The 22,574-nt window shown below is 42.9% G+C and overlaps 2 protein-coding genes across 5 annotated transcripts in view; one reads left to right on the forward strand and one right to left on the reverse strand.

The window, feature by feature from the left end:
* Positions 1 to 21,442, forward strand: part of FAM185A (family with sequence similarity 185 member A) — a 43,704-nt gene extending 22,262 nt beyond the window's left edge. The window contains exons 6-8 of the mRNA XM_077338086.1: positions 7,628 to 7,726; positions 12,262 to 12,396; positions 19,744 to 21,442. Coding sequence (XP_077194201.1) covers positions 7,628 to 7,726; positions 12,262 to 12,396; positions 19,744 to 19,862 — 353 coding nt within the window. The 3' untranslated portion in view covers positions 19,863 to 21,442. The remainder of the gene's footprint in view (positions 1 to 7,627; positions 7,727 to 12,261; positions 12,397 to 19,743) is intronic.
* Positions 21,187 to 22,574, reverse strand: part of FBXL13 (F-box and leucine rich repeat protein 13) — an 82,279-nt gene continuing 80,891 nt past the window's right edge. For all 4 annotated transcript variants that reach the window (XM_077338080.1, XM_077338082.1, XM_077338079.1 and 1 more), the window contains one exon: positions 21,187 to 21,647. In XM_077338080.1, coding sequence (XP_077194195.1) covers positions 21,455 to 21,647 — 193 coding nt within the window. In that variant the 3' untranslated portion in view covers positions 21,187 to 21,454. The remainder of the gene's footprint in view (positions 21,648 to 22,574) is intronic.

Below are 22,574 nucleotides of genomic sequence, written 5' to 3' on the forward strand. Positions count from 1 at the left end.
TCTCTGTTTATCCAAATAGGCTTCTTAGAGCTCCTGCAGTGTTTTCGTATTTCTGGAATAGTCATTGATTGAGCATGCAATAGCTCTTGTTTGAGTAGCGCCCACCCTTCACATGCTCCCTTCCCTTCCAGCATTGTCGTCCATGGTATGACACTCATCATGTCTCTGAGTTTATTAAAGTTTGCCCTACGAAAATCCAACATCCACGTCTGGCTACAAGGTTCCTTGGCTCCCCATCTCAAAAGGAATTCTATGAGGACATGGTCACTTCCCCCTAGGGTCCCCACCTCCTTCACCTCATCCACCAACTCTTGCCTGTTGGTCAGTATTAAGTCCAGTATGGCTGAACCTCTTGTGGGTTCATCTACCATTTGATAAATGAAATTGTCAGCCAGGCAGGTCAGAAACTTGCATGACTGAGGACGCTTCGCAGAGTTAGTTTCCCAGCACACATCTGGGAAATTGAAGTCACCCATGATGACAAGGTCCTGCCGTTTGGATATTTTCTCAAGCTGCTCACAAAGTGCAGCATCCACATCCTCTCGTTGGTCAGGCGGTCGGTAGCAGACACCAACCACCACACTGTTTGTTTTCCCCTCGCTTATTTTCACCCAGATGCTTTCCACTGCAGATATGCTCTCCTTCAGTAGCATTTCCTGACAGGTAAGCCCTTTCCTCACATATAGTGCCACTCCTCCACCTCTTCGATCTATTCTGTTTTTTCTGAACAGTTCATATCCATCCACCATTACATTCCAGTCATGAGAATCATTCCACCAAGTTTCTGTGATGCCTTCTAGATCATACCTTTCCATCAGCATGAGAAGTTCCAGCTCTTCCTTTTTATTGCCCATGCTTCGGGCATTAGTATAAAGACAACTGAATCCTTTTACTTTTGGTTCCCTATGAGCTGGCCTTGCCGGTTGGGCTGCCTCCGATCGTTTTCCTTCCATACACTCCCTATGTTGATCGTCTCCTTCCCCTAGTGGCTTTAGTTTAAAGCTCTCCTGATGAATCTCCCCAGGTTCCTGCCAAACACATTCTTCCCCAGTTTCGATAAGTGCAGTCCATCAGGTGCTAGTAGGCCTTCCTCAAGAAAGCCTATCCCATGGTCCCAGAAACCAAATCTCTCCTGCCGGCACCAACTACGCAGCCAGTGATTCACCTCCATTATCTTCCTCTCCCGATGCATTCCTCTTCCCTTGACAGGCAAGATTGAAGAGAATCTGGATGAGAGAGGGCATCTCAGGAGATATATATATTTTTAATGCAGCTCTGAGTACTTGCTAGGAAGTCTTACAGAACAAACTCTGATGATTCCTAGAGCTACCTTTGGTCACTTATAGTAAGAACTTCATGTAAGTAGACCAGGCTGCATTAAAAAAAAATTCCTGTTGCTACTCCAAGCGGTGGCAGGTAATGGGATCTGAGGGTGGGAGATGTAAGGGAAAGTGAGATGTCCTGCAAGTGTACCTGGCCTTGGCCTAACAGCTAACATTGGGGAAACTGTGGCCCATTTGTATAGATAGAGGCTGCCAGGGGGAGGAAAGTTTGAAAAGCTGAAGATTGGGGTTGGGGGGGGATTAGATAAAGCTATATTTGGTGGCGAGTAGAGGGAGAGCAGGAAGACAGGAGGGACTATGGTGGCTCTCAGCAAAGGAAATAGAGGGGGGAAAGGGCACCCAGTGCCCCCCCTGTGAGCTTGTTCAAGTCTTCCACTTGTATAATATCTATAAGTAAAACATCCACTTGATATTGCCAAAGTGAGCAATATTGACCTAGAGCAGGGGTAGTCAAACTGTGGCCCTCCAGATGTCCATGGACTACAATTCCCAGGAGCCCTTGCCAGCATTCGCCAGCAAATGCTGGCAAGGGCTCCTGTGAATTATAGTCCATTGACATCTGGAGGGCCGCAGTTTGACTACCCCTGACGTAGAGGGACCAAGATGGCTCAGTAGAAGGCAGCTTTATGTGCTCATGTTTCCAGGGCCTTGCAGCTGCATTGTACAGCCAGGAGTGTTCATTGGAAGTTGGAGCTGATCAGGGAGAAGCAGTATGTGAGCCTTGGGTTTACACTTTTTATGTGGGAGTCAAGTGTCAGCTTTGAGTTCATCTTGTTGACTGTGATGTTGATTGTTTAGATAAGACCAGACTTTCAGTGAAGATTTGTAGATTTGGTCAGTGGAATTAGAGTGGTGTAATTGTGCTCGGTTGATGGTGGACTATCTTGAGGGCTGACCTTGTTACGAAAAAGCTGGATGCTGATGTTGACTAAAGGGCAGAACTTTCTTTTGTTTTCATGGGGAATACACCACCATGTTCTCCCATTTCTGGGTGCATCCCTGTATATAGGTGTCTGAGAAAAGGAGATGACATAGGCATTTGCTAAGGGTGGGCAGTTCTATCTAATTGTACCATCATCACTCAAATCAGCTATTGGAGTAACTAGATTTTCTGCCTAAATAAAATTCAGTTTATATTTACTTCAAGTAGGAATGTCATTTGTGTTTTCTAGGAGCTAAGAGGCTTTATTTTTTTTCTGGAAGCATTCTGTCTTAAAGCAAAACAGTTTATTGCAAATGCTTTGATGGTAGAAATTCTACATTGGAACATTGATAATTGATTGCTAAATAGTTGTGCTTCCTGCTGAGATACCAAATGTAAATGGTTGTGTGGAATTTCAGCCTGGGCTGACTTCATGGCTGCATTTTGTATTGTTCCATACATGCATCTGTTTCCCAGACATTGAGTCTGGGGAAATGGTATTTGTCAGGCAAAAGGCAAGGTGATTCAGAGGTGCTTGCTCAGCAAAACAGGCAGTTTCCCTTTTGCTTTAAACTGTGCTCTCTACCCCAAGTCCCCAAATGCTATTAAATTTTCCCAAGATCAAAAGGCAGATCAGGCGTTTGTAAAAAGACCAGTTGAAAGGGAAAGGAAAAATCTGAATGCAAATACTTTTGTTGTGAAATCCTGGATTATGTGAAACAGTGGGCTGAATTGAAAGCTGCTGAAAGCTCCTATGGGTCCCCATACAAAGTCTCCCCCTCCCCCTTCTCTTGATTTGCCAACTCTGGCTTGAGAAATCCCTGAGGATTTTGGGGCAATGCTTAGGGAGGCTGGAATTTGAAAAGGGGAAAGATCCATGCAGGAATGTGATATTACAGAGCCTCCAAAATTGCCTTCCGGGGTGACCAAACTGGTTCGCTAAATGTCCATGGACTATAATTACCATGAGCCCCTACCAGCCTGGCCAGGTAGCAAGGACTCATGGTAACTGTATTCCATGGATATCTGGAGGGCCACAGTTTGGTCACCTCTGGGGGAGCTTGTCTTTGTGGTCTGGAGGCCAGTATTAATTCTGGAAGAACTCCAGGGGCTCCACATGGAGGTTCCCAAACTTACACCATATACCAAACTGTCATATGAAAAGACACCCGTGTAACTTGCCCATCTCAGTGAGTCCCCAGGATGAATTTGGAGGATTGGGCCATGCTTCCTCCTTCCTCCCCCCCCCCCCCGTAGCCTTGAATGAACTTGCTTCTTTCCATGAACTATTAGACTCTTTTGTCCATCACCCCTAAAAATGTTTTGGCATGAACTGCACTTATGGGTCATGCAAATAGAAATCTCAGGAGAAAAACTCGCGATCTTATGAATTTCAGGTATTGTTTGAGAGGAGAAGCTGCCTTCCTCTTCTTAGAACCTTGAAATTAATGTGTTCATGATTTTACAATACGATTCAATAAGTCCAGCTGCTGGCAGTATTCCCCCCCCCCCCGCAATTTCTCTCCCCCACAATCAGCCAATCTGGATCAAATCAACAAGGCTATGCAAAAAACAAAAGTACCACATAAACTAAAATCTCTCTCCTCTTGCCAAATGTTTTCTGGATCATGCTAAGAAACCTAGTGCTATAAGATGAAGGTGCTACATGAGCGTTCTTGGATTCCCAAGTAGGCATGCACACACAAATTTAGCCTGAGCCATTTTGGGACAAATTCAAATCTCATGAATGATCCATCATGTTGTCAGATTTGGCCAAATCTGAAAAGGTTTTTTTTTTGGGGGGGGGGGGGTTCTTATGTGCACGTGCTCCCCTTCCCCTGCTTTTAGCATGCTCCTTATCTTCTGAACACAGGCTCCTAAACATCCAAGGGGCCATTTGGGTATTCACAAATATAACTGGTTGTGGTATAAACAACCTCTGTGAGTTATTCAACTTGTAAGATAGTCTTTCTTTATTCTTTCTTGTAAGATACAAAGCTGGTCCAAACTGGTATCCTTGTCTGCTCCCCTCATCCCTAGACAGCTGTCTTTCATCAATGGGAGCAAAACTATCAAAATAGTTTCTTCCACTGTATTGTCTATGCTAGCCCAACCCAAGATTGTTGAAATCTCTAAAGGATCATTCCCATTTATCATAACCATCTGTTTATTTTGTTTAAGAGTAATTCTTTTTTATTTCATTCGCTTTAAAGAATCAGTCAGGCTCGCCATACAAACTGTTGAATCTAAAATCTTCCTGTCTCATTTACAGTAACCACTATCAGGTTAATGTTAGATGTGTCCTGAATAGGTCCATGTTGCAGCCCCTCTTTAATGCAATTAGGATGGAAGCTTTGGTCACATTTTCAGGGAGAGGACATAAGAAAAAGCCTGTGGCTGTTGTCACTGGTGTTGTTATTGGGGGCATCAGAGCCCCCACACTTTAAATTATCCTAAAATATCAATATATTGCTATAGTAGTGATATTTTAAGCAGGTTTTCTAAATTATCAACTTTTTAAAGAAGTTTCTAGCTCTTTGCCTCATGAAATTAGCCTCTTTCCTTATACTGCCATGTACTTTGTTTTAAAGAACAACAGTTGGGAATTCAGAAAAAACTGCTTAAACCAGTGGTCCCCAACCTTTTTATCACCGGGGACTGGTCAACGCTTGACAATTTTACTGAGGCCCGGACGGGGGGGGGGGGGTAGTCTTTTTGCAGAGGGATGTCGCCGCCACCTGAGCCTCTGCTCCACTTGCTTTCCCGCCATTATTATTATTATTATTATTATTATTATTATTATTATTATTATTATTAGATTTATATCCCGCCACTCCCTTGCGGCTCATGGCGGGTAACAATATCACCGCTGGGGGGCTCTGCCAGCAGCAGCTGCGCAGTGCCATGCCAAGGGGGAGCCCCAGCCATGGCGGCCAACAGAGAGCACCAAAGGTAAGCCGGTGGTAGAGTGGCAGGGCAGCCCCCGAGGCAGCAGCCAGGAAGGAGGATGAGGAGGAGTTGCGGACCGGTACCAACTGATCCGCAGACCGGCACCGGTCTCCAGACCGGGGGTTGGGGTCCACTGGCTTAAACCATCTTTACAATACAACATCGATATATTGGTATTTTAGCACCATTAAAAAACCTGAAATCGCTCATGTTCAGGGTGGTGGGGAACAGAAAGTGGCTTAATGACAGTCCAAGTGGGAAAGAGATGGATGGGACAAAGAAAAGTTATGCACAAGGTTAAAGTTGGCTCAAAATCAACTTCCAGAAAAACAAGGTAAAAATGACATGAAAAAAGCCAAAAATACCCTTGGGATTTTTTTTTATATGAAGTGAAAGCTAAAGCATAAAAATGCATGCAGAAATCAGTTGATTAATCAAACCAGTATGGGGCAGAATCCACAAACAAATGCAGTAAAGCCCATAGCTTATCTGATGCCAAAAACAGATGAACAGTCAGATGTCAAGAACACATAAACTTGTTTTCCAAGCAGATGGGAGACGCAGTTTAGATTACCACAACAACACAGAGGGGAGAAGGGTTTCAGCCTTCCCCGTGCTCCATTTCCAAACCCAAAATGATTCCAATGATGTGCTGTTTTCTCCATTTGGAGCTATGCTTGGGCTACATATATACAGCCTCCATTGGTACAAACCATCATTGATGGTTTTAAGTTGGAAAAATGGTGTGTGTATGTGGAAGGTTGAAACCCTTCTCCCATTACCCCATGATTTGGGAGGGAAAGTTGATACCTTCTCTCTCCCAGTGATGTTGAATTGGAGGAACACTGACCTGACATGTAGGTAAACATGTCATATAGTTTGGCCTACACTCTCCCTCAGCCACTAGACAGAAGCCCAGCTGGATGTCTCTGATTGCAAGGCATGGTAAACTACATCAGTCCCTAACTAGAGGACCAGAAAGGAAGGGATTCCATTTTTCTTTTTATGCAAAATCTTAGTGCAAAGCTACCAGCCTTTGGTTATTCATTTAAAAGCTTTAAATCCAGTTTTTAAGTGGGTGCCTTCTTTAAACAGGCAGAGGTGGTCTCAGACTCTGCATTGAGACCACTACCTGTAGATCATAGTCCTGCTGGAGTTCAGTTTTCATATAATACATTTGAAAGTCTATCAGGTTGTTTCTGCAGTTATGATTTGCCCATGTGTTTTCACTGCATCAGATTCTAAATGTAGACTGCAAATTTGAACCTGGCATTCTGCATCTGTGGTTTTCTCCTATCACCACTCAGGGCTCCAATCACAGCATGTGTTCTACATTTTCATTGGGAGAGTAGGCAATCTGAGAATGCACAATAACACACTCGCACCTTAATGTAATAATTTTAATTTTACAAAATGCACCCCCATCCCTCAATTTTCATGACACTCGAATCACCCAAGAAGGAGGGGGAGGGTTCTTGTGTTGTTGTATGCTCAATCACTACACATGCCTGAAGAATGGCTGCCATGACAAAATTGCTTTTCTGCATGAAAGTTACAAGTATCCCATTGTACCTTAAATTAAAAAATGCATATAGATTCTGGAGGGGGAGTTCGGGGAGGTGGGGCAGGGGGTGCCGAGCCCTTGCTGTTGGCTGAAGAGTCGCCAGAAAGTAGGCACTATTGTTGCTGCAAATTTGCATTGTAAAGCAATCATGCTTAAAATTAAAAATATATATAGAGAGGGGAGGGCAGGAGGAGAGGCAGATAGTAGGTGGAGTTGATTCATCATCACTTGCAATGGAATGGAGGAGAGATTAGATTTTAATCCAGAGCTTCCTCATTGGGATTCTCATACTGCATGGCAAACAGGGACGAAATTCAGATTTGTTCCTTAAAAGCATGATTTTTGTGTGAAAATTTGTTATTCCATGGGACTTTAGGGAGGCCATTGCAGTATTTTTGGTGGCTGAAGAAACAGGGAGAACAGTTCTGTGTCTGCTTCCACTGTGTTTTTTTGAAAACGTACTCTGTGTAGAAACACCATATCATTTTGGTTTTGGTGGCTCCTTCTTCTGCTTTCCTAGAGAAAAAATGAGAATGTCTGGAAAAAATGATTATCACAGAATAGAAAAAAGCTCCATTACTTTCTGAAACATATACACATGCTCACTGTATCTAAATGAATCTCAAGTTCTCCAGTAAAATGTAAATACAATGAGAACATCATGTCCTCTTCTACATTACCAGATCTAAGGTTTCTGGTGAGTCTTTTTCAGGAAAAAAGCATTTTGGAAACCTTCATGGCACAGTGCCTTGTTCAGAACCTGTTAAAAGGAGCCCCATGAAACATTCCATTTAATTAGTCTCAATCTGTTCAAATCTAAATATTTTAATTTCTGTTGGTGTTTTTCAGATTCTTCCGAAGGATTCCTAAAAGCTTCCACATACCAAGGGAAGATTGATGTTTATACAATTTGTCAAGAAGGGGAAGTGAACTTGAAGTCTCAGAATGGTTAGTGAGTAAGAATCCTTTAAATAGAACCTGTGAACTAAAAGAATTTTGTGTCGACAACAGGTGATAAATTATCCATGGAGTTCAGTGACATTAAAATGTATTTTATTTACCATTTTGCAGCGCTTGCTGAACTTAACTCCTAGATCCATGTAGAAGCATTGTGTTTTGCTGAGCAGCATGGGACATCCTATTCATCTGACCACATTGAATCACTTGTATGAACTCTGCTTATGGTCTGGTTACAGATGTTCCCCCAATCCAGGTCAGACCTCCAGGGTGATCTTCCTGCTTATGCCCATTCTCTGGGGCATCCAATATGGCTTCAGTGGGATAACAGATTCCCCTCAGCTACTTCCACTTTGTCTAAAACAGCTCCCTGTCAATCACAAGGGATCTAATCTGTAACCGCTCCGTGAGAGCGGTATAAATAAAAGGCTAAGGGGGGTAGGGGTGGGCCGTGTCTGTGATGGGCAGGGGGGCCCATTGGCCCCTTGCCCACAGACTGATGAGTCGGGAAGCGCTCAGCACCTCCCGCCCCGCCCCCCAACTCGGCTACTTTCGGGCACCTGCCGCCATTACGCGGCTGCCCACCTACAAGGTAGGTCTCCCCCTCCACCATGATCCCCCACCCTCCCGTGGACCACGCCGCGTGCGTTGCTGACATGGCGACTGTGATTCCTGGGCCCGGGGAACCCTTCTGCGCCTGTCTGCCTCCTCAACGATCCCCCGCCCAGCTATACGACCTCGGGGGCTTCCTTTCCTTCCACCACCTCGCACCCCCTCACAACTCGGCCCGCCCAGCAGGCCCTTCACCTCCCTGCCCCCCACCCTCCTTCCCCCCTTTCCTTTGGCTTCCCTACCATCCTTCCTTACCCTCTCTCTATATATATCTTCCCCGCACCTGCCCTCCTCCGACGCTCACCCCCCCCCAAATACTCACCCAACCACCTATCTCTTCCCCCGCGGCCCTCCCCATAACTCACCCACTGCTCACATACCCAGTGGACCCCTAACCCCCCCTCCTTACCCCCCTGGCCCCATCCCTTCACTTTGCTCGCTCCTTCCTTCCTTCCTTCCTTCCTTCCTTCCTTCCTTCCTTCCTTCCTTCCTTCCTTCCTTCCTTCCTTCCTTCCTTCCTTCCTTCCTTCCTCTCTCTCAGCTTTCTGACTCTTTCTGTCTTCCTTCATTTTTCCCTTCCTTCTCTCCATCCATCCACCCATTCCTTAATCTCCTTTCTCGCTCCCATCCATCCATTTCTTTTCTGCCTCTCTCCCATTCTATCTCACGCTTACTCTCTTTTCTCCCCCCCCCCCTCTCTCTCTCCACCCCCTCTCCCTCCTTCTACCTTTCTCTGTGCTTGCCTGCCTTCCTTCCTCCCCTCCCTCCAGGGGGGGGCAAGCTGGAGGGGGGGCCTCCCGCATCCACCCACTGTCCGCTAGTGCCCGCTGTATCTCTTATACAGCGGGCTTGATTTCTAGTTAAACCATAATATCAAAACCTGTTACTCACCATCTGTCTCTCCTTCTCCCAGTTCATCTGCTTTTTCCTACCTGTTGTATCCTAACATTAGCTTTTCTTCACACACAAAGGTATGATAGTGCTTCCATCATAGTGATTGTATACAAGCTGGCAAGCTATGCTGGCCATGCTTGCATTACAAGCTAGAACCCAAAGCCATGAGTTGTACATAGTTACCAGGTTTAGTTTAGAAGGGAGGTGCAAACCATAGGCTTGGCTCCAGGCTAGATGTTTCCAGGGGGTCAAGGATTGCAGTCTGTGGAGCATTATTTTGCCGTTCCCCCTCCCTTAGCAGCCCAAGATGCTTCCTGAAATTCTAATCTTGTGAGAGAGAAACCCCTCCCCCAAAGAACTGAATTTCAGGGGAATATTTCCTTGCATTTGCAGAAACTTTGGGTCCAGTCCAGAGTTCTCCATTTCATAGGCAATATCTGGGAATGGGAATGAACTGGAGCACATGAGGGAAGAAGGGAGCAGGAGAAGAGAATGCATGACTCATATAGTGTTAAACCATAGCTTGGCATTAGACGTGAGTTCAGTCTGTATCATTTAGTGTAGGCGTACAGGATCTTCTAACACATCTGTTTGTGGTTTGTCTCCTGGAGAGACATCCTGGTGGAGATCATCTTGCTAAATGTGCAAGATCAGGGAAAGCGTTAACGCAAGAAGGTTTTACAGAACTTCCTGGCCAACGTTATGTAGCTGCTGCAGTTTGCACAAGCCACAGTTGGAGAAATTGGAATAAAGCCAGGAATCAGGCACCTTAGTGAGCTCTCTGTTCATAGTACAATAATGCAGCAGATATGCTTCATAAGTTAATGTGGTGTTGTAAGGGAAGAGAAATCCGTTCAACAGGTTCTTTAATATTTTTTCACTTTCTTTTCCCATACACAGGAAATGGCACTCTCCATAAAAATCTTGTATTGTAAGGGAGAACCTAACCATTAAACTGATGGGGTTATTTCAGATGTTCTGGAAATGGCTCAGTAACTAGTATCATCCATGAAGTGAACCTAGGATTGCCAGGCCTCTCCCCTTGATCCCTGGGAGCTCTGAAGAGGAATTTGTCTGGAAGTGATGTTACAACAGTAGTAAAACCATGCTGTTTCTGGGACTTCCTGACATAGCATGATAACATTTAATTTTACACACACACACATCCCATTTTCTTCTCAGTGCTCTTCCATGCAGTAGGAGGGGCCAGAAGGTGGCACCTGGAAGTCTCCTACTATTCTGGGTAAGATGGCAATCCTAAGAAGAAGAATTGGTTTTCATACCCCACTTTTTACTACCCAAAGGAGTCTCAAAGCAGTTTGTAATCGCCTTCCCTTCCTCTCCCTACAACACACACCCTATGGAGTAGATGGGGCTGAGTGAGTTCCTAGAGAACTGTGACTGGCCCAAGGTCACCCAGTTGGTTTCCTGTGGAGTAGTGGGGATTCAACCCCGGTTCTCCAGATTAGAGTCCACCGCTCTTGCCACTACACCATGTTGGCTGTCTGTCTTAGAGTAGGTGTGTTGGGAGCCCCACATTGAGGGAGAAGGTGACTAAGCATGATGGTTCAAACTGAGGCCACAATTTCTGTTCCTTTTTAAAATACTAGTACTGGATAAATACTAAACACAGTTATAGTCTTCTAAGCCTGGTGAATTGTAAGTTTGCTTAGTGGTGACACTGCGAAGTTCTGCTCCTCTCATTGTTTCCTGTGGCAGAACTGCCCAGAGCTGTAAAGAATAGGTGGTATAAAAATCCAAATAAATACCGTATTTGCCGGCGTATAAGATGACTGGGCGTATAAGACGACCCCCCAACATTTCCACTCAAAATACAGAGTTTGTTACATTACATTACAGTACTATGGGCCACTGTGGGCAGCTATGTCTATCTCAACTGAAGTGCACCCGGCGTATAGGACGACCCCCCCCCCCCACTTGGAGGCATGTTTTTCAGGGGAAAAAAGTAGTCTTATACGCCAGCAAATACTGTAAGTAAGATAAATAAACTAGAAATTAAGCCCGCTGTGAAGGGAAATACAGCGGGCGCTAGTACGTGGGGAGGGGGTGGGCAGGGGGAAGATCGGGGGGGGGTGTCTGTGGCGCGGGCTTCTGCCGGGCCCAGGTGCTCCCTCGCAGCGTCCAGGCAGAAGCTGGAGAAGGACGGGGGCGGGCGGCGTCCCTGCTCCTTTCCCTAGTGGGAGGAGAAGGCGGCTGGAGGACTCACCGTGCAGGCAGCGTTCTCTGTCTGTGCAGCGACTCCCCAGCCAGGGCAAAGCGAGGCTTGGGGAAGCGACCAATGGGGAACCGCGCTTTGTGCGGCTCCCCATTGGCCGCTTGGCCCTGGATGGACACTCCTGATTGGGCCCTCTGAGTTTTTATCCCAGACAGAGCCCGCCCTATCTCCTCCTACATTGCCCTTAGCCTTTATTTATTCCGCTCCGCAGGAACGGTTAAAGATAAGTGAAGTTAGCCTTCCTTCCTAGTACCAGAGCTAAATCCAAAGTTTCATTAAGTCTGTGGAAAGAAAAAAACAGGGGGAGGATCGCTATCTGACTAAATCAAGTGTTTGTTGAACCCTGCAGCCTTGGTACACATGGTATAAAGCCTTCTCCCCCTTGAACTTTTAAGAGTATTACTGTGTGGCTCTCTGGTGATTCTTGAGCAAAAGCTGCAATCCCATATCAGTGTGATGGCTTGAGTGTTGGACTAGGATTGGGGATCCCCAGGTTCAAATTCCCATTTTGCCATGGAAGCTTGCTGAATGACTGAAAGCCAGCCACACATTCTGGGCCTCACCTGCCTCAGAATTTTGACGAGTATAAAATGGAGGAGGGGAGAATAACGTAAGCCAGTTTTGGTCCTCCATTTGGAAGAAAGGTTGGATATAAATTAAGTAAGTAAATAAATAAATGTGCCCATGTGCCTCTGAATTTCATTTTTGGGTCTCCACTGGTTTGACTTTGTAGCTCAGGCCATGGTTGTTTAACATGCATCCTTTCATTTTTATGTTATAACAGGTTCCATTACGGTCAAGGTACCTGCTACTCTTAAGGCTTATCTACACTTATCTGGAAGCAAGATTGACGTGAGCCCTGAGGTCCAATTACAGGGAACCCAGAATGTTACCAGAGAGGGTCGCATAACTCTTACTGGTGAGAGTCGCCTTTTATAGTCTCCTAATAAACCTTTGCATTTACAGAAACATCCTTGTTGAATAAATAATGTGTATCCTGATTTAGGTTAACATACTCTTCCCCCAATCAAGTGAAACATGCCCTAGGTTTCTTCCCTCGGTTTTGGTCTACCTTTTGTTGACTCACATTATGTATGGTATTGCATATTATTCTAAATCTTTCCATAAAAAGAATACTTCAAAAATGTGGCATGATTCACCAAAGCTAAACATTAAATATTTACTTAACCTTGGTTAGATCCAGGGCTGAGGTGAAATATAATTCCTCCCCCCCCCCCCAAAAAAAACCCATACACAGGTATAATAAAACATCACCTGGCTCATTCCAAGGCCTGCAATCCTAAGCATGTTCTCCAGGGAGATGATCCATTGAACGTAATGGTGCTTACTTCTGAGTAGACATGGTAGACACATATAGGTAGAATGCTGATTCAGCTCTTCTCTATTCCCTGGACCTCTAGGCTTCCTGAATCCCTCTAACTCTTTAGGTGCCCCCAGTTCTGACACCCTAGGCAATTACCTAGGTTTGTTTAGTGAATGGGCCAACCCTTATTAGATCCCCTTATTGTGCATAATACCTGTCCATGTATAATTGTTTAAGTTTTAAAAATTCCTTATTTTAAATCTACTACAATTTCCACCAACACAAAGGGTCATTTCCAGCGATTTCCTTTCCCTGCTGTAACGCTGCCAATTCAGTCCCTTATCCTTCAGGATTTTGGGAAGTCCTGTGGGTTGCAGTGGAAAGGGGGAGACAGGAAAGTTCCATTCTGCTGATGGATATGCCCTCCATTAGTGGACATTGTACTTGGGATCTAGTCCAGTGGTCAGCCCACCTCCAACTAGTCAGCCCACCTCCAACATGGCAGCCCACCTCCAACTAGTCGACGGACCACGTGTGATCCGCGGCCCACAGGTTGGGGATCGCTAATTTAGTCCATGGGGAAGACAGAATTCTGGGTAACTTGTGGGTCTTATGGACAGGGAGGGTTAGAGGATAAATTGGAGAACCTAGGAGTGCTCATGAGCTCTCAGCCAAAGTTAAGGAAATAAATCAGCCATACATCTACAACATTTCTGTGGGGAAAGGGAGTAGTGTTCATTAGAAAGCATGAAATATACACTACCATTCAAACTGCATAAAACATTAAATCAGCTTTAGGGACAAAGCCCTGTTTGTTCTGTGGAAAATTCCCATGGCACACAGAGTTACTAAAAGCAGCTATTTCAGGCATTTGTGTTCAAAAGTTCACAGCTAATCTATTCAGAAAATGGCACACTTCTTGGGAATGATAACGAGAGACTAGTAAAAAAAATTCCCTGTAGAAAAATTAGAATTAATAGATTAAGTTCTAGTTTAAATAGGGCTGCTATGACGATATTGCCCACTTCCCTCTTTCACATGCGGGATTTTTTCCTTCAGTCTACTTTGTTGCTACTCTGATGCTGGCCCAGGCCAGGGAACTGGGGAAAGAGACAAAAATACCTACTAATATTCTGCTTTTGAAATGGCACGAGAGGCTTTTGAAAGTTAAAAATAAACTGTTTTATTTAACTTGAAGGAGAAAAGGTCAGGTAGAAGTGTATGAGGTGAACAGATAATAAGCTTGAAATAACTTTTTATTCACACAAATGCCAGGCAATTTGTTGCCATCAAGTGCTATTCAACAAGGTCTTTAATAATTTGAGGAGAGACATTTTCTTTTCATTGTCTGCATATACTCTTTAGCATAGGCGTCTGAGTTTCATGAACACATAAAGTTTAGAAGGCAAGAACATACAACCGAATTTCCAGAATGCTTCTTTGTAAGACCAGGGATCGCTCCTCTTTTGTAGAAACTATTTCCCTTCTTAACTGGACAGAGATCACTTCTTATGACTAGAATCTGTTTCCCTTTTTTGGTGTGAATGAGGATCCTCCTTGATCCACTTAATGTCTTAGGCTTCTTTCCAGTCCACTGTCAGTGCTTAGCTGTCTCTTCTTCAACTGTCAGTTTCCAATTGTCATCCCTTAACCTACTCTCTCAACAGAATTCCATACAAACAGCTTGTCACTCAAAGATTCCCAGACTCTGTTAAATTCTGTTTTTCATAGTTGCCAACTCTGGATTGGGAACATTCTGGAGATTTCAGGGTGGTGTCTGGGAAGGGCAGGATATGTGGAGGGGTGGGAGCTCAGCAGGAATGTGATGTCATCCTTTGAAGCAACCATGTTATCTAAGGGAACTGATCTCTTTAGTCTGGAAGTCAGTTGTAATTCTAGGAAAACTTTACATACAAACATACTGAAGTTTGGCAATGTAACTTTAGAATTGCCCAGTTCATCCTGCTCTGCTTCTTCTTAACATCACTTGTTGATGCTGCACTCCAGAAACACAAGAGCAAACTTCACATGAAAACTCCCATTGTTTGCTACATGGATGTAGTATGGCATATTAAACTGGTGATGCCATTCTGCTGTACTGTGGGCTCAAAACCAATAGAAATGGGAGGTATGGTTCCTTAAGACAAATTGCCAGTGTATATACCTACCAATTTGATTTCCACCCATGAGAGATACCTTTGAGATTCAGGCTAAGGTTTGAATGCAGAGAGTGGGAACAAGGGTAGGGATGGAAATACTAACATGTGCCCCATGGTTTCTGTTTTGGTGAATCCCTCAATCTCTGCCTCATCCAACCTGGCTCTGAACCATAAAAATGTGACACAGTATGCGGAGTGTGGCCTGTAGAGATTGGTGGTGCATGCTACAAATTAGAGCTTAGGGACTTTCAATATAGGTTCAACATCTGATATTTTTTGGAGTGCTACTTTCTCCAGTGTGCTGGTATCACTTGTCTCTTGTTTTCAGTCATGGAACTCAAGTAAAATGTTCCCATACAAATGTGGGTTATAGTCAAGCATATTGGTTCATGTCATATGTTATCATGGCCATGTGTCACATCAGTGCTCAAGAATCAGATTTTTTTTGTGTGCAAATAGCCAAGGATTGGAAATAGATTCTGCCCATCAAGAGGACTTTTGCAAGTTACTTACTTCCTGTATTCCTGTACTTGCATAGTAGGATAAGTTCTGTTAAACTTTCTCTGCAACATCATACCACATAAAATATGAAGGGTGCTTCCAATGATGTGCTAGTCCTCTGATTGGCCCTTGGGGGAGGGCCCTTCCCCCCAAGAGCCACTCAGAAGCTGGCATACCAGCAGGAAGCACCCAGTGGGAATAAGCAGGTGAGGACAAATAAGCAAATTGTTCAGCTTTCATCCTCTTTCTGGCTTTCCCATTTGCTGGCCCCTGTAGTGTACAAAAGTACATTAAACATTGTCTATTCAAATAGTTTTCTCACTGAAGAGTTAGGTTTGCAGATTGAGAGTTTTCTGGGATCTAGCTGGTTGTTGCCATCTTGGAATGAACACATCTGGACCTGCATGACCTTAATAAAATCCATATTATCCTATTGTAAAATGTTGTGCAAGTGTCTAGAAACAGCAGTTGTTCAAAATGCAGCAGCAAGAGTACTAACAGGGGACCCTGTTACCCTCCAAGATTATTTCAGCTCTCCAGATTGCCCATTTGTTGCTGAGTGTGTGGTCAAAGTGCTGTCAACTCACAGTGATTGCAGCAAGGGATTTCAAAGCAAGTAAGAAGCAGAGGTTCATCTGCAGAGTATTCCAAATACTGACCCAGCTAGTCTTCCAAGATCTGATGGGATCAGCCTATGCCATGCTGCCTTCCCTCCCTTGTTTCTGGGTAGGTGCTATTTATTTAATAGGCAAGTATAAATAAAATAAACTATAAATTAAATAAATCTGGGGCACTTCAAGGGAGTGAAAAGTGCCAACTTCATAATTAGACTAACACATGGATGACTAACAAAGAGTTCAGAACATTGAATGGATTGTCATCACACTCAGTGTAATGAATTTAATGTAATGGATGTTTCTGGCATCCAGTGGAAATGCCACTTAGACATTCATTATTATTACATGCTCACCATATTGAACTGGACTGCATTCCACATTAGGCATTTAAGATATCACATGTATGGTGTACATATGCACACAAAGAGCTGTTTTTGTACCCCGCTTTACACTACCAGAAGGAGTCTCAAAACGACTTACAATCTTCTTCCCTTCGTCTTCCTACAGCAGACACACTGTGAGGTGGGTGAGGGGGTGAGAGTTCTGAGAGGACTACAACTGGTCCAGGGTCATCCTGCTTGGCTGCATGTGGAGGCAATAAAATCCTGTTCTCCAGATTTGAGGCCACTGCTCTTAACCACTACACCAAGCTGGCTCTTAGGCCATAATCCTTTCTATTTTATGCACAATTCCAGCACATGGGAAAATTGGCATGGAGCTCATTAAACACATATTGCTCTCACTTGTGCTCAATGTACATATGTACTGGTAATGGGAAAGCTCCACACACCGGCCTGTCTTCATAATGATAATTCAGATTCATAATGATTACCTCTTCATAGCATCTGAAGGAATGAACTCTGACTTATGAGAGCTCATGAAGAAATAAATGGTGTTTGTCTTTAATGTGCCAGTAGATTTCTGTCCTGACTACATTTTACCCAATTACAGTTTGATCCAGCTCTGTGGGCCAAGCCAGAGGTGCACAGGGAATTCTATCTGCAAATCTCAGGGACTTTTTTTTTTTTAACTCTCAATAGTTCGGCCTGGTGGGGCTTCATCACACATATTTGAAAAAATAGAACTCCCTGTGCACATCTAGTTTGACCATGAGGGCACAACAAAGTATGGAGTTACTAATTTAAGAACAAACTAGAATTAATAACATGAGTGACCAAGTTAGAAGTTTCCATTTGCCAAGTGTTTCAGTCTGCACTAGAACGCCCAGTCTTCCCCACCTCCATGCCTAAATTCTTGGAATGGTATTGAAGAACATGTTTATTTTTTTTAATGGAATCCATGGCAAAGTAACCTCTAGTTACTATCTCCACTTTAAGCAATAAATGACTGTGATGTGATTTCCTTGGAAGGCTGCTCAGAGTTGAGACACACTATGGTCTTTTCTTCTTTTTGGTGGGGGAGAGACAAGGTCCCAAGTGCATAAAATTGTGTTGAGTTTTATTAGGAATTAGATTTTTGGATGAAAATGAAACATGTTGTCACAAGTTTAGCCTCTGTTTTGCGCAACGTGAATCATTTGCACTGTGTTCCTATAATGGTGAAGGAAATCCTGTATCTAGGGGGACAAAAGGTTGCCTTTGTTTCACGTTCTGTGATGGCACTGTGCCTCATTGAACGTTCTGTAAATCAGGGGTAGTCAAACTGTGGCCCTCCAGATGTCCATAGACTACAATTCCCAGGAGCCCCTGCTGGACATCTAGAGGGCCGCAGTTTGACTACCCTGCTGTAGATGAAAGAAATAGTTAGGGGCATTTTACCTGCCGGTGGAATCCTAGGATAGTCCATTGTCAAGAAGTTCCCACCTCTTGGGATGTAATTTCAACAGAAAACTCCTAGATTCCTAAAGCAACCACTTTCCCCTTAAACCATTTTAGTTCAAACTGAGATACTAAGAGAGTGATCTAAACTTGTCTACTCTGAAATTTATCATTTTATTCAGTAGGACTTACTCCAACTAACACTGCAATCCTAAGCAGAGCTACACCCTCCTAAATCCTTTGAAATCAACAGCCTTAGAAGCATGTTAACCCTTTATAAGGTTGCATTAAAAACTATGTTATGCCTATGCCTTTCCGGTTTGGTTGTATTACATATCACAAAAAAGTTGGCTGTCGTATTTAAACTAACTTCTTTGATGCAATTGTGCCTTCACTTTGCCTCTCTGCTTTAAAGCCAGATGCTGAAAATAAATGGGGAGGGAATGACTGCAAATAGGATTGAAAACATGAGAAGGAATGTTTTTTTGGATTCTTGACTATGTAATGTGGCCTTGGATTTTTATTTCAGGAAACAGATGTTTAGAATTGTTGTTTCATACTAATTTTATATTGCTTGTGTGTTTTTGGAAAAACTGGTTGAAAAGGATTGTTTGACATTCCATGACCATAAGAGGTATGGAGTATTATAATGGAGCTAACGTTCTGCATTTCAGTTTTTAGCAGTTTTCTAACAGTTACATATTTCTGAAGCTTTGTTAAAAGTCCATATAAATTACTTGGGGGGGTGGAATTGAGAGCAGGAAAGGAGAATAAACTTAGGGATCAAACTGACCATTGTACAGTAAGGTGAAGAATTAAAAGAAAAATCACATTTCCTCCTGGATAAAGTAAACCAAAGGGAACCTTTTAAAACTGAAAGGAAGTATGTTTGGGTCATAAATGACAGTACTTCCCATTACTACAGTTGAATTAAACTTCTGTTAGTAAACTAATAATATTGTTCAGATGGGCAGCCGTATTGGCCTGAAGTAGCACAACAAAAATGGAGTCCAATAGCACCTTTAAAACCAACAAAGATTTCTTCAAGATTTCTTTAGAGTGCATGCACACAAAAGCTCACACCTTGAATAAATCTTTAATGAAGGTGCTATTGGACTCCATTTTTTTTTGTAATAATATTGTATCACAGATCTCTGGTTCAGAACTTGCAAAACTGGATGGGATGTGGGAGAACTGATTTCAAGCCCCCCCCCCCAAAAAAAAAAAAACAATTGGGCTATCATTTCTGCACCTAAGCAATTTTCCCTCTAAGCATACCTCAGATGGATGTAATGTGGATAAAGGTAAATATGGATATTTCAGACTGTACTTGTGTGTGTCTTATTGGGAGGGAAAGGGTTAACTCCTCCCATCATTCTTCATTGTCTTGTCCTGAAGTGGCTTTTGATTGTAGAAAGTCAAGTTGCATGCATCTGTGTATAATGTGTAGTTTGGTGCTTTGTGTGGCCATTGGCAAGAACGTGGCTGTAAGACTTCTACAGCCCGTTACTCACGATCTCCAGTCAGCACGGATTGTTTGACTCTGATGCTAGGAGCAGTGATAACTATTCAAGAATCTAACTTTCTGCTTCCACAAAGGAGTGCATCGGGCAAGCTCATTTTGTAATCGCAGATATTGGTAGCCTTGACTAAAAATCAACATGATACTGAAACACATCTTCAGATTTAGTCTGCTGGGACACAATAGGGAGCCAGTCATGGTGTGATGCCAAGAAGGAAACCACAGAAAGCAGTACATACCTTTAGAAAGCATCCCAATTTATTTCAGTAACACCCCCTTGGGGAATATTTTCATGAAGGTCAGGAAAGAGGCTCCTTATTGTGAATGTGTTACATTAATGGAATGCATGTATTTTGATTTTTCAGGCCATCTGAATCAAAGAGGGGAGAAAGAAAAATGTATTAAAGCAGATACAGAAAATGGCACAGTTCATCTCAAAAACCAAACCTGGTTCCAGTCTATAAAGCTGAACATTCCATCCTAAAAGTAATTTAGCTGTGTTAATCACAGAGTCATAAATAAATATGCTAACTGTAAAGATTACAGAATCAGGTAGGTATCTGTGTTGGTCTGAAGCAGGTGGATCTTAAAGGTCCCAGTGGACACAAACTTTGTTGTAAATATTTCAATTACATGGTTGCTACCTTGGAGTGAATGTGGGGTCTTACCCAATTTTTGTACATTCGATGGCTGTTCTTAATTTAATCGTGTTTGTGTTGATGTTTCTGATGTCTCCTTTTATGGCTCCAAATTGTAGCATGCTCAGGAATTATAATTAAGTGTTTCTTTAATTTTGCTCTTGCCAGTTTTAAATGATGTATTCTTTTTAACCAACCTGTGTATTGAGAGTCAAAACATGATTAAAAGTTTTCCATTTTTGCTTTTAAGCTAGAGCACACTGTTGAGAATTCTCAGTGGTTGCAAATTGATCAAGAAGAAGGGGGAAATTCCTAGTATATAGTTTTGTTATATTATCCACTGTATAATAACTGATTCTTCAGCTCTAATCTCCTGGAATGAATCGGTGTGCTTTCTTAGGCCTGCCCAGTGTGCCTGATAAAAGGGAGACGCACTGGTTCATGCTCAGAATGAGTAGGATGTCCTGCAGACAGACTTCTTTAATGTGGAGAATACCTTGTGAGAAAAATCCCTCTGTAGTAGCTGCCCAAGTCATAAGTGATTAAACGCCCCTGTTTTTGGCTCCACCTTGCATATCCTTTATCTAATCATCAATGTCCTCATTTCACAGTAGCAGATGTTCCTTAACCTGGAGGCAAGAATGTAGTCCTGTCTTGTGCATAGCTGGTCTACAACTTTAACATAATTGCATGACCGATTCCTTTGGAGATTATGAGAGCAGAAAGGCCTTTCTTTCCTGCTTGGAAGAATTTGCTGCCTGTAGAAAGCTAGTTCTCAAAGAGTAAGGCCTAGTTGAGACACTTTCTACCTGGTCTGTGTACAGAAAGTTTTTTACAGTATGGAAAACGTTTTTCCAAAAAGAATATTTGCCTGCAATATGAAGTAGTAGCAACCAGTGAAACAAGGGCTCAACCTGTAACTCAGTTCTATGAAATGAAGAATCAGACAGTAGACAGGAGCCAGAGCTAGTTTGCTTCCCCTGTCCTCAGAAATTCACCCATATAGTATAGATCACTGTTGAGGCAGGATGGCTTGGCATACGAGCAATTACCTCATTGAGAGACACTATCTCTGAAACATATTTTGTCTTGTTCAAAACTGGTTCTTTGGATGCAGCAGCACCAGGGAGAATTCTGAACACCCTCAAATGATATAATAAAAACCTCAGGTTCATTTTCTAACAATTTTATTACACGAGAATACAGATAAGCTTTCATTATAGGTAAATGAAATATAGGTTCACTACTGGTAGGCAACATAGATTCTTTGTAGACTGATAATTCAAAGAGAATTATCTTTGATTTGGATTATCTGGATTTTACTATGTTTAATTATAATAAGGGATAACAATAATAGTAATTACTACATTTTTAAAACTTATTTGAGAAATACCAATATATATTTTAATAAAAGAACAAGAATTGGTGGTTTTAGTCTTCATTGTGTAGCTTCAGCATGTTGTATTGTGTCTTCTGATTTCATGCTAGGACTTTTCTCATGTGCCAAGATTTTTTTCTGTTTTTTTGGAACATGTACCTGACTGGCACTATCATAACTGAACCACAGAGGAGGGTCATCGTTATTATATTCATATTTCTGGAGCCTTGATGTATACTTGGAAACTGCTTGCCTGAAATGAAAAAGTAAGCCAAACTTATGAAGGGATCTCTTGTACAAAAATCAAGTATTCACAAAAACTAAATCTAACTATTTGTTGCCTGTCTATGTTCATCACCCACTCTTACTGCTGTTGTGGCATGGAATATTCATAAACACTCTTAACTGTACACAATAGCCATGTTAGAAGTAAACATTTGGAAGTGTGGGCAGTAGATTCTAGGAGAAAATGCTATCATGGGCGTAAGGTCAAAGGAGTCTGTGCAAATTGGGAGATCGAGGCTTGGAGGTGTGAACAATAAAAAAGCCACAAGAAGCCCAGAGGCATGGAGGAAAGGCAACATGTAGAGGAAACCCAAGGAAAAGGTTGATGGAAAAGGCAGAGCAAACTGAGATAACAGCTGGGTCCAAAAAGAGAGAAAGAACATTTCTCAAGGAGTCCCAATGGCAGAGAATGTATGTTGTGGACCAGAAATGCATATGAGAAATAGTAGTCCTGAGCAAACAAGAGACTTTAAGATTACAAATGGGATCAGCAGTTAGCAGAAATGAAGTGAGTATACCAACATAAGAAAAACCTTGCTCTGGAACAGACCAGTGGTCCATCTAGTCAAGCATCCTGTTTCACACAGTTGCCAACCAGTATCTCTGGAGGTCCAACAAACGGCAAAGATACTGAGGACCTTGCCTAATGCTACCTATTGGCAGGCAGTCGTTTTCAGAGGTTTACTGTCTGTGAATGTGGAGGGTTCCCTTTAGTCACCATGGGTACTAGCCACTGAGACTTGTGGATAAACCAACTATATTTGGAGACTGCGGTAGAACTTCCCAATAGATGGGATGGGAATGGAATCTGAATATTGTGTGTTAAACAAACCTTTTCAGTAAAATTCTCTAGTGTAATATAATTTGGGGGCATATTTATTTTCCAAAAGTTGCC

Source organism: Paroedura picta, chromosome 5 (assembly GCF_049243985.1).
Source record: "Paroedura picta isolate Pp20150507F chromosome 5, Ppicta_v3.0, whole genome shotgun sequence".
Lineage (NCBI taxonomy): Eukaryota > Metazoa > Chordata > Lepidosauria > Squamata > Gekkonidae > Paroedura > Paroedura picta.